We start from the raw sequence: 11,643 nt of genomic DNA, 5'->3' as shown, positions 1-11,643 counted from the left end.
GATGTGGTGCCAGGGAGAGGGTTTCCCTCAGATCCCGGGGTCCTCTCTCTGGTCTGGTCTTCAGGCTCCAGTGGCTGGTAAAACACTAGCTGGGCCAAATACAACCACATCTCACCCACTCTCTAACACCGGATGCTACTTCAAGTGTCCCTGGCCCTGGCCCTGTCCCTTTGCCAGATATGTGGCTCTACCTGCCTGACAGAGAGGGCTACCCAGCATGCTTTTATCACCCCCAGAGACCCCTTAGCTGAGCTGTTTGTTATACACTCTGTATCTAATACACTATATCCAATATATTCTAAATTTTTAGATTTTTTTTCTGAAGGCTTTTGAATCTAAAGCTTGCTTTTTTCAGTTTTTGTTTGTTTTGTTTTTGTTTTTTGTTTGTTTTTGTTGTTGGGGTTGTTTGTTTGTTTGTTGCACTTCAGACAACTCGGGGATTAAAGAATAGAGGTCTATACCATCACTTTATCTGCATTGCTGGAAATGTCATTAAATGGTTATTTGCAAAAGGCGACCCTTCTGTCCCCCTGTGTTGACCTGACAGTCCGTATCACTCCAGTCACTTCATCTTTCAAATCACAGGACAGAGAGGAACTCGGGCAATGCTTCAAAAATACACGTCGCACGGGCCCAAGTTATTTGTGAGGAGTCCAAGAGGACAGTTTGACTCCAAATTCCTCCTACCTTCCTCTTCATAGCCTTCAAAAAACAAAACAAAAGCAAAAACACCCACACCCTTCCTCTAAAAGAACCAGAAGTGCTATGGGGTAGAAAGGCTGGGGCTCGAGACATGAGAAACAAACCAAAGCATAGGAATCGGGATTGCCGCCTGCAGCGGTGGAATCCTGGCCTAAAGAAATCTCAGCTGACCAAGAACAGCTGTGATGGGCCACAGCTCCGAAGAACAAAGTGGGAGCTGATGTACAAGGACTGCTCGCTGGAACCCCCGTGTCTGTGGCCTAGCAAGGGGAGAATGCAGACAGGGAAGCCTTGTAACTAGGCAGGAATACAAAGCACAAGGCTTAGGCCTCTGCTGTAGCTGTCCTCTGGCCTGCAACCCAGGCCCAAAGTGGGCCTTCGCTATGCCACACCCTCTGTCTGCCATGTTCACTCTCCAAAACTGGAGATTTCCCCTTAAAATGGAGAGTGGGCAGGTGAGAATCACTGCGGCTGTCCAGCCTGGTTCAGGTGGTCCACGGGGAGCAGCCTAGGTCAGCGGGGGCTTCTGAGAAGCCTTTGAGGGGCTAACACAGAGCATCTTTGAGGACACCTGCTCTGTCTGTGGGCAGGTGGACAAAATGTTTAAAAATAAGAGAAAAGCAAGGGTCAGGACCCAAAGGGATCTCACTCCCTGTTTCTCTGGACTCTCTGTGGGGTGCCTGTGTGCAGGATTTCTGCAGAAGATAGTCCATTTTGTTAAGCCTTTGAATATTCAAATTGAAAGTATCGCGCAATCATTGATTGTCAAATCATGGGTTTCTAGAGGTTTTAAATACTTGGCATGAGGGGGAAAAAACTCAAACCTATACCCGAAGGTATAAAACATTAATTCTGTGTGTCTTCTGATCCAGGGACTTGGGTGCTGCCTCGTGTTTTGTGAAACTTTAAAAATGTCGCATCTCTGCCTTTCTCCCTGCACAGGAGCCTTCCTAGGTGCTGAGTCTCTGAATCAGCTGCAGCATCCAGTCTCCAGCCCAGCTCCGGCTGACCAGGATGTCGGGTAACTCAGATGCTTCTCCAGGGGTCGGGTCATGAGGGCCAGGGGCACTTGGATCCGAGTGTATTTCCTCTGCTTTTCCTGCGTATAACAGAGAGGCACAAAGTCAGGGAATCAGAGTCAGGGCCGGGCATGGATCCAGAGAGGACGCGAGCCCGCTGTGTCGGCTCCCTCTGGGTGCCTGCTCCCTAGAGCAGAGGCCCAGAGACCCATAAGGCCGCTCCGGACAATCGCGTCCCCCACGCCCTTGCCTGCCCTTTCACTTTTCCACCTTGGCGTCCTGGGAATTTGGAGGCGCCGACCTTGTGAGCTCAAAAGCGGCGGCGCGGGGGAGCTAGAGGCTCACGGTGAGCCCTGGACTGGAGTAGGACGCACCGGGCAGGGAGCTCGACTGGGGCTGGTTCCCCGAGGACCCCGAGGCGCGCCCGCAGATCCCAGAGTCTACCCAGTCAATGGGGATGGGAGGAAAGGAGACAGGAGCGGAGTGGGCGCGTCCTGGCATTGCAGCAAGACCACGGGTGCCCAGGACCGGGAAGAGCAGCGCACTAGCTTTGCTGGGAATCCTAGCTCTCAGGATCTGGCTCGTGGGTGGGGGGTCTCCCTGCTGTCCAGCCGCGGTCCCTGCACTAACCAGGCGAGGCGCTGGTGGCCTGCCAACTGTCGCCAAACGCCTAGGCCAGGGACCACTGTGCTCCGCCCCTCCCCGTGAGACTAATAGGCGCTCTCTCCAGGGTCAAGATCGGAGTGGGAGCCACACTGGGCTTCTAGGTCAAACCCTACTGGGAAAGTGTGTCTGCCGGGTCTATCCTGGCCTAACAACCAGTCAGACCTACTCACTGCGCTCTGCCGGGACCCCCAGGCTGTCACCGGTCCCTCCCAGCCGACCCCCGCCTAGCTCGGCCGGCCACTTGGGCTCTCCCAGGTCTCTCGGCCCAGCTCTGCCGGCTCAGGGGCGGCCCCTTCCGGAGGGCTGCCTCCAGGCGACCGCGCGGTCCTAGGGAGCCTCGGGATGCCTTTACTCAAGAGCTGCAGCTCTTGCCGGAGAACTCTCAACAGCCCGGTTCTCCGAGAAAGAGAAACGCCTGCACCGGAAAGGGAGGGGGTGGGAAGAGACGAAGGAAGCAACAGAGTCGGAGAGTGGAGGGAGAAAGAGGGTGAGGAAGTAAAGACATTTTTGAAAAAGGGAAAGAACCGACAGGAGAACATTCCCCAAACTTGGCCCCTTTTCTGGGGTCAGTGTAGTAAGTCCCTCACAGGGCCAGGACAGGCTGCCTGGACCCCCTGCTGCTTGTCTAAGGGCTGGCTTCCAGAGCAAGGGCACCACAATTAAAGGTCGTACCTCCCCAAAAGCCATGCCTGGACTGATAGAGGAATACAGAGGGTGGAAGGGGGCTGTTCACAGTATAAACAGTATGGTGAGGTCGGTGAGATCAGTTGTGAATCAAAGAGTACCTCCAGATCCACAAGCTGAGCCGGAACCCCAAATTTTACCATGGTAGCCAAAATAGCAGCAGGCTTGTTGGACCTCCCTCTGCATTCCAGAGCGGAACAATTTGTGCTGTCCTGAGGATGGGGCCCAGCTGGGGGTGGATAACTTCATAGATGCCCACAGGAACTGCTCCCACTAGGACCCTGGAAGTACCTGCCTTTGTTCACCCTGTCTAGTTTGAGAAATGTGGATGTTTTTAAACGTTATCTTTTTTTTTTTTTTTAACACATTCTCTTTGTGAGTTCTGCAAAGGCAGAAACTTGCCCTTGGGTATCCTGGCCTTACAAAGGGAACCCTCACTGATCCCTTGACGCCCAAGCTTTGGGACTGACCGCTGACCCTGTTGCCTCTCCCCAGAAAAACCTAAAGTGTATCAAGGCGTCCGTGTGAAGATGACCGTGAAAGAGCTTCTGCAGCAAAGAAGGGCACACCAGGCCGCCTCAGGGGCAACCGTAAGCACCACCTTCTCGGGTCCCTCCCAGTCTGTATCAGGACTCCTTCAGCTCTGTGTCAGGGAAGATGTGGAGGCCACCCACAAGCACAACCCTGCTCAGAGATTCTTACATGAGTTCCAAACGTCATTCCAGGTCGCCACAAGCAGCCACAAAAACATGCGGGACGTGGTGTAGGCCTCAGGACTGGGGGTGGGGAGGTTGGGGGGAATCATCTCTCACTTCTCATAGGTCCTCTGCAAGGGAGAGAGACAGCCAACAGGTTAAGTATGTTTTTACAGTGCTAAGAGAGAGTACAGATACAACCCCCATAAACTTATTGAAAAAGATCTCTCCCAGAAATCCCCCTAATTTCTCAGTAATTTAGTCTCTGAGGTCATGTATCACCAGTTACTGGAAGTCTCCAGAAGAAGAGGCCTCTGTCTCTGGAATACATGGAACTATAACAGAACTGGTCTGTGTAGTCATAAGGTACCCTGACACCTTCCATATATTACCTGAGTGCTCAGGGCAGCTTCGGAACCATGTAAACTAGGCGTGCTTGTCCACCAGGAAAGAGAAATTCAATTTGAAGAGCCTTCTGCACATGACCTGTTATTGCTTGTGGGTAGGTGCGGGTGTGGATAGAGAGTCTGACACAATTCTAATCACGTATGTTATCACGGATATTGTCTGCATGCGATCCACGTTCATGTTCCATGTAGGGTTTCATAAGTGGGGCTTTGGGACCTCAAGCAACAGGAGGCAGAAATTATGGCGGGATGGTGAGATAGGTTTCTGAGCCAGAGGGCCTGGGTTTAGTTCTCAGTAACTCTGTGGCACATGTCCACTTACTAGGGTCCTTGTCTGTTCCCCTAATCTTTCAGTTGAAAGCTAATAGGGTTGTATGAAGGTTAAATAAGTACTTAGGGGGTATTCTCCACAGTGAGAACTGTGTTCAAAGTATCTGTGTACGTTCGTTATTTCATTTGATTGTAATTGGTCAGATGACATAAATAGATTAGAAATCTGGATTCCTCCACGGCAGCTGAGATCCAGAGTCCTGAGGTTAGCATCAGGCTAAAGGGAGAAACAAGGTCATCGTTCCTCAGCACTGGTTCTCTAAGTTCCTTTCTGCAGAGCCAGCCACACTAAGAGGAGCTCAGTAACCTCAATGGCTCATAGCCAGACCATCAATAAAACTAGGACCAGGAGTCTTGGCGCTCCGAGGAACTCAGCTTCGGCTCTACGCAGAGCATCCCATTTGGGAAAGCAATCCTGTGGCTGTTGGGTTCTTTCCATTGGCGTGACCACTCCTGGCTCGTAGCGGAGTACAGAGCGAGAGGAAGGGTTTCACCTCAGCTCTCGACTAGATTCCCTCCAATCCTGAGGGAAGTCCGATTTGGCATTTTCCAAGTTCCCTGTGAGAATGAGGCAGGCCTTCAGAACCAACGTTAAAAACATAACTCCGCGTGCTACTCTGCTACTCTGCTTCCTAGAAAGTTCTCGCCCCTGACTCGCAGGAGTCATACACGCAGAACTTCACTAGGAGACCCAGAGGTAAAATCTCCTTCTGAGAGCAAACAGAAGGATTTGGGGATTCTGGGGGCTCCTGCTACAGTGTACCCAGTCGTCAAGAGTAGTAGATAATATCCCCGGGAAGAATAATATAAGCCTGCTCCAGGCAGACCTTTCTAGTTTAACAGAGACTGTATCCAACTTGGGCCAGTGTTAAAAGACATCGAGGGGAAACAGTAATCCCAGAGAGAACTAGTTGTGCCATGTACTGCAAAGCAAGAATAGATCCGCCTTAATTTGCTGGGAAGTCAGAATAACAACTGCTTGGAACTTTAAGAAACCAATCATGAACGGTAGTTATAGACGGAGGTAGATATCCAGGTCTCGAGTTCTATCAGAAGAAAGTATTTGTGTCAGACTGGCATAGTTAATTTTAAATTTTAACTTCAGCCTTATCATCAGTACACACACACACACACACACACACACACACTACTTCTTTGCCCTTGGGGTAAAGAGAAACTTGAGTGTTTATCTAAAGATAAAATTTACCTTTCTTCTTTTTAACCACTCTTTTTCTTTTGTTTTGCTTTAATAGGCTTAATGTGTTTTTATATATTGTCGATTGTGGATGTGTGTGCTGTTTGAAATAAGAGAGGCGCCATTCTTTGTATTCTGGGAGCAAGGTAGAAAGCGAACCGTGGGCCAGAAAGATAATATCAAATAGGACATTGTAAACATACCTCAAGGAGATAACAGGGTAACAGGGAAGCAAGCAAACAGGCCAATCAGGGGACGCAGGGGGTTAAAAGCAAGCTCTACAACGAAGCAGATTTAAGAAAGAAAGGGGGGGGGGACAAAACCCTCCTTCCAAGTCCTTCAGCCCAAGCTGCAGCCAAATATTTGCATAAAGAGCTGGTAAAGGCCTCCAGCTTCCTGGTTCATGACATTACAGCATGGATCGTTTTCAAAATTAACACACCTCCTGTTTGGTGGCTGGCTGTGCAGTGCTCGCAATGCTCAGGACTGAGTCTACCCCTGCAACCCAAGAGAGGTGTGGTGAGCTCCCCTTCCTAGCCTAGATGGTCCCTTTAAACTTTAAAGCTGCCACCTGAAATCTAAAAGAAAAAAAAATCAGTTAGCCTAATTGTCCTTTCAACTGGAAACGGCAAAAGCTGTTTTAAACTTTAAATATTTGAAAGGCACAGCCTCATGCATTTTCAGTATTTAGATACTATAATTGTAAAAAGTGAATTATATAGAAAATAGAAATTATTTTTGAAGTTTGAAAAGAACTTAGTTTTTCTGGCTATGAACTCAAACGTTTATAGGCTCTGAGTCACTAAATACTTCAAGAACTTTTCTTATATTTTAAAAAGTCATAAATGTGACTACTTAAGGTTCTCATCAAGAGGTCTAGAAACAATGTCTCATTGTTACTTATTTCTTTAGGGGAAATTAATTCCTAGGACAAAGAAACCAAGTAGTAGATACAAACCTGAAGAAAATGTACTGACTGTAGTCACAGTTGGGTTAAATAAATGTTAACTCTTACTCATTATAAAATAAATTGCTTAATAGAAAGGCTGCTTGCTGACTTTCCTTGAATTGTCCTATTTCTGTAACAAAAAATGATTTACATTAACCTCTATCAAAATTAATATCAACATTTTATCAAGGAATCTGATATTGGAGGGAAAAAACGCCTGAGTAAGCAAACAAAATAAAATCAAATCTCAAATATAATGCAGGCTGTGTTTAAAGTCCAGTGTCCTTAGACGAAGGCTTACCGCAGAGCAGAAGCAGTTGTCCCCATCGAATCCCCTGCCCAGCTTCCCCAGTGGGGAAGTACAGGCCTTCCCTCCGCTTCAAGTTCCTCTTCTTGCCTTGACAGTTGTCAGGAAGCAGCAGTATCCACCTTCCAGACACCACCATGCCATCGCCTGCAGGTCAGTACAGCCAGCTTTGACGGTTTCCTCAAACTCTTGCAAAAGTCCATCTCAGAAGCCCTTCTGAGCCTGATTCAGGGGTTAAGAGAGGCACCACCATTTAATTGGAATCCAACCAATCAGAAGGTGACTCCGCATGCAAGCCCAGAACGGAAAGAAAGCCACAGTTTTGTCTTCACTCTGAACTGTCTACTCAGTACCAAGACTCTGTCCTTTACAGTTACCCAGATGCTGGTCTCCAAGCATCACTCTAAAACCAGGGTCTGCTTTAGAATCTTGTTGTCTTTTCTTGGTGCAGCGTGAGCTGTAATCAGGATAATATGCCTTTGCTCTTATTCACTTAGCTTGTGGTCGACAGGGGCTTCCTGCCCACTCTCTACTCTCTTCCTAGAAAGCTGTTCAAACAAGTGTAAGTTTCCCCGGCCCAAACGAATAACTCTGTTACATAAACAGTCCTCCCTATGGCACTCAGCAGCTATGAATTTAAGGAGGTCATAGGGAAGAAAACCGGTGCGAGCTGTTCCCACCGAATATGTCACTTTAACCTACCCTGACAGGAACCTGAGACCTTTAATGGGCTCCCTCTAAACCTCCCTGCTTTGAACCTTGAAGGCTGATTTTCACACACTGGGGATACCCATATTAACTGGAAAGGGGCAATGCTTTGTTTCAGATTATCCTTATTGGTTCTCTGTCATATATTTTCCTCCATTGTACTCTTGTCTTAACGTGTCCCCAAATAAGACACTTTTGCTCTTTGAACTTCTCAGCAAAGTGCTATTGATTCGTAGTCTGCATTCTAAGCTCCCGATTTTAGCGTGCCCTTTGCTGTTCGTATCATCTCTCAAAACCCTCTTCTCAACAACTTAAGTCCCTGCATGAAAAGTTTAGGAAAGCAGCAAGAGTGTAGGACCAGATGTTTCCCCAACGCCCCCCAACAAATTCATCAGAGAGGTTTCCTTGAGCCACAGACAGAGTTTATCCGTTAATGCTTTTATAGCCCCAAAGGCGGAGGCTTGCAGGCTTGTGCTCTTCCTTGAATATGACATTTAGTTGCTGGCTGGGCCACATACATTCTTTTCTTTCACCCTAACCAGGTCGAGAACTAACTATCACATTACTGATCAGATTCATTTCTCTGGGACTTGGATTAAACCTAAGACAACTAACACGGTCCAAATTCCAAAAGTGTTTGCTTATAATTTCCCAACCTCTACTTCCCCCTTAGATATGAGAAATAGAAGAAAACTCCATTCGAGCCTATTTTTGTAATTTTCAAGCAAATCTTGTTTCCCTTTCTCTTCTAGGACTATACTTTGAGCCTGAACCAACGTCTTCCACACCCAGTTATTTTCAGGCCCGAGAGTTTTCCACCTGTGTCTCTTGTGAAGAAAACCCTAGCTGCCTGGACCAGATCTTCGAGTCCTACCTTCAGACTGACACACCCCCGGAGCCCTTGCTCAACTCTGCACAAATCGCTCCCCACTATTTCCCAGAGAGCTGTCCAGTGGCCTCTTTCTGCCATAACCTGGTAATTCATCCACATCCTCCCTGGAGCCTGATACTTGCTAACTGTGGAGTAGAGATGTTTTGTAGAAGTGTTTGTGAGAAAGCACACAAATGTTATCAACCAGGAAATAGCCAGGGAAGCATTTTAAAGTTCAATGTGTGGGCACCGTGAAGGGCATAAACCTTTGAATATACATAGTATGAGTTCCCATGTAAATGGATGTCTGGCAATAAAAAGGTCCCCTGGTGCAACTTTTTTTTTTTTCAACATCTGTTAAGACATCTGTTCGTTTGGAAACCAGTAGTTTCAACAATAGCCCTTAGATCTTTAAGTCCTTGAAATGGATTGAGGCTACTTACTTATGTGACACCAACATTCCAATGGGGCCTGGCTTAACCACTGAACTGGCTCTACTAACTAGCTGATTTGGGCTACCGTGGGCAAAAGAACATATCTGAACCTGAGATGGTTAATAAAACAAAAGCCCTGTGGTAAATGCCTTAATCCCAGCACTTGGGAGACATGGACAAGAAGACTAGGAGTTCAAGGTCAGTCTCAGCTAAATTTGGAGTTAAGGTATAGCCTAGGCTACATGAGACCTCTCAGAACAAGACAAAACAGTCCTAGTCTTTGAAAGAATTTGGATTTCCCACTCTTGATGGATCTCCAATGTTCAAAACTGGGTTCTCTTTAAAATGAGTAAGATTCTTGTTTCTGTGTCTTAGGGGTTTATATATATTTTTAAGTTTTTAAGTTTTTTTTTTTCCTTTTAAAAAGAAATGTGGGGGTTGGGGATTTAGCTCAGTGGTAGAGCGCTTGCCTAGCAAGCGCAAGGCCCTGGGTTTGGTCCCCAGCTCCGAAAAAAAAAAAGAAAAAAAAAAGAAGAAATGTGAATACTTTTTTATTTTCATTTGACAAAAGTCTATATGAGGGGAAACTGAACTTAGAGATGACAGGAAAGTAACTGTACAGAATAGTCGTGCGTATCTTCACGAGGACATAACCCACAGTTTCTGCTCAGCTTCCAAGGTTGGCCACTGTAAACTTGCTTAAGATGTGGTAGATCTCTGGTAGCCAGCAGGGGAATACATTGGTGACAGGAGGGGCGGTTTCTCATCCTCAGGTGTTCTAGATGCTGGGCCTATGAGGACCTGGGTTCTACCTACCTCTGTGTGTTATGTGACTCCTCATGTCAAGGGTATGAAGAAAGGCCCAAGGTGCCACCTGCAGCTTACGCTGTGGCATGCAGCCGGCTCTGATGTGCAGGTGACCTGAGACGCAGTGAGATTCTGTGGTTTAAGAACAAAACACCCTGCAAGGTTTTAACAAAGGAAGGCAGTGGAGCAAAGCAATTGATTGTTGGGAAGGAGAAAAAGAAACCTGGGATGCGGTGTCATGAAATCACAGTCGGCAAATGAGATTACTTCCAAGGACTTAGGTTATGGGTTTGAGGCTCATTCTTAGCCCTGATTTCCTCACTTTGCACCAGTAACTCCACACTGCTCAGTTCCTTTAATCCTGTCTAAATGACCAAGCTTCCTGTTCCCTGGTCTTCATTTCTCTAGATGCCAGGCTCGCCTTCGGATTCCTCCAGTCTCTCCGGCTCCTATGACTACAGCTACTCACCAGCTCAGCTGCCTGCCTATACTCCAGAAAATTACACGTCTCCACCTTCTCTGGATTCCCTATACTCCAGCCTCCCAGAAGAAGGCTACTTCTGCCAGCATTGGCCTTCTCACCCCCAGTACAACCACTCCTCCCCGACCACCCCGTCCTCCGTCTGCTACTACGCATCCTGTGAGGCAGAACATTTGGATGCCCTCAGGACCACAGAGTTCTTCTCCTACCCCGGCATGGACTGTATGGACTTTGCCCCTTCAGCGGCCACCACTGGCGATTTCTATAAGAGGGAAACAAGCTGCGATGCCTGCTATAGTTAGTAGGAACCACACTGGAATGTGTCATGGGGGTATCTGTTTCTAGACGACAGTTCAACGCATTCACAAACTACCCCACATATGGTTTACATTTCACCATTTTCAATCACCCTGTAGCTAGTGTGGGAATCGACACAATGCCCTCAAGCCTGGTCTCGTGACAGTCTTATTTTATACACTCACTGTTAAATTTTTTTGTATGGATTGTTTTTTCCCAGTGCCTTCCTTCTTAGTATAAAGAACAAACTCTTTTGTAAACGAATAAATAACTTTGTATAATACAGGTTGTTTTTTTTCAATTTCCAATGGTAGTATTGTTTGATTTCAATATTATCAACTAACCAGGAAATAACTAACTCTACTTGAATAGCTTCATCGTAACTCATTTGTGCATTTAAAATCATTCTAATGTAATGAAGCGTTCTGGATGCCACAGAATAGAGAGGTGGGCATTGCTGAAATGCGGAGAAAGGAAATGTCTGCTTTGGTTAACCAAGGATGCACATTTTGGAGCAGCGTCAGACAAAAATGCAATGACTCACTTACCCCACGTATCCAGCCTCAGTCAATGGAGTGTTGATGTGACCAAAGGCACACACTTTACCTACAGCAGTGTCAACCTTGAGACAACGCTTTTGCATTTCCAAAGTACTGTTCTATAACTTTCTCTGCAAATATCGAACTTTGTTCCCTTGACGTCTGTCATAGACTAGACCCAGTGTTGAGTTTAGATTCGTGCTTATCTTCTCTTCCTGGCCTCCTGCCTTAGATCCTTAAATATGTCTTACACATGCTTACACAGAGGTATTTATAGGACTGTCTGAGTGGTTTACAACTGACTTTCAGAGTCTGAGTCCTCCAATCAATCTAGTGGGGAGCCCAGATGTCTTTCAAAGTCGAGAGAAGTAACCTCTGTGGAGTCAAACTGCACCAGTTAAACTAGATCAGTTCATCCTGTTTGCTCAGGGCGTCTGGAGTTCATAGAAGTGAAATCTGGGGTGCATTTCCCAGGCCCCATCTTTCAATATATAGTGTAATATTTGACTCTACAGCTACAGTTCTCTGAGCCCTTCCTGTGTGGTATACCGT

General features: G+C 46.9%; 1 protein-coding gene across 1 annotated transcript; it reads left to right on the top strand.

Moving 5' to 3' along the window:
- The first annotated feature begins 1,591 nt into the window (after nucleotides 1–1,591).
- Nucleotides 1,592–10,835, top strand: Colca2 (colorectal cancer associated 2). Its single transcript, XM_032911173.1, has 5 exons — nucleotides 1,592–1,723; nucleotides 3,567–3,661; nucleotides 7,053–7,107; nucleotides 8,415–8,638; nucleotides 10,183–10,835. The coding sequence occupies exons 1-5, from the start codon at nucleotides 1,717–1,719 to the stop codon at nucleotides 10,555–10,557; spliced, it is 756 nt and encodes a 251-aa protein (XP_032767064.1). The 5' UTR covers nucleotides 1,592–1,716; the 3' UTR covers nucleotides 10,558–10,835.
- Nucleotides 10,836–11,643: the final 808 nt, after the last annotated feature.

The sequence above is a fragment of the Rattus rattus genome, chromosome 8, assembly GCF_011064425.1.
Source record: "Rattus rattus isolate New Zealand chromosome 8, Rrattus_CSIRO_v1, whole genome shotgun sequence".
Classification (NCBI taxonomy): Eukaryota; Metazoa; Chordata; class Mammalia; order Rodentia; family Muridae; genus Rattus; species Rattus rattus.
The sequence above is the reverse complement of the archived record's forward strand: the minus strand, read 5'-3'. Positions and strand labels throughout refer to the sequence as shown.

What these genes read in the sequence shown, in the direction of transcription:
- Colca2 (XM_032911173.1), top strand. An exon ending in AGGCCGCCTCAGGGGCAACC is followed by an intron (nt 3,662 to 7,052) that starts GTAAGCACCACC and finishes TTGCCTTGACAG; the next exon opens with TTGTCAGGAAGCAGCAGTAT. An exon ending in CACCATGCCATCGCCTGCAG is followed by an intron (nt 7,108 to 8,414) that starts GTCAGTACAGCC and finishes TTTCTCTTCTAG; the next exon opens with GACTATACTTTGAGCCTGAA.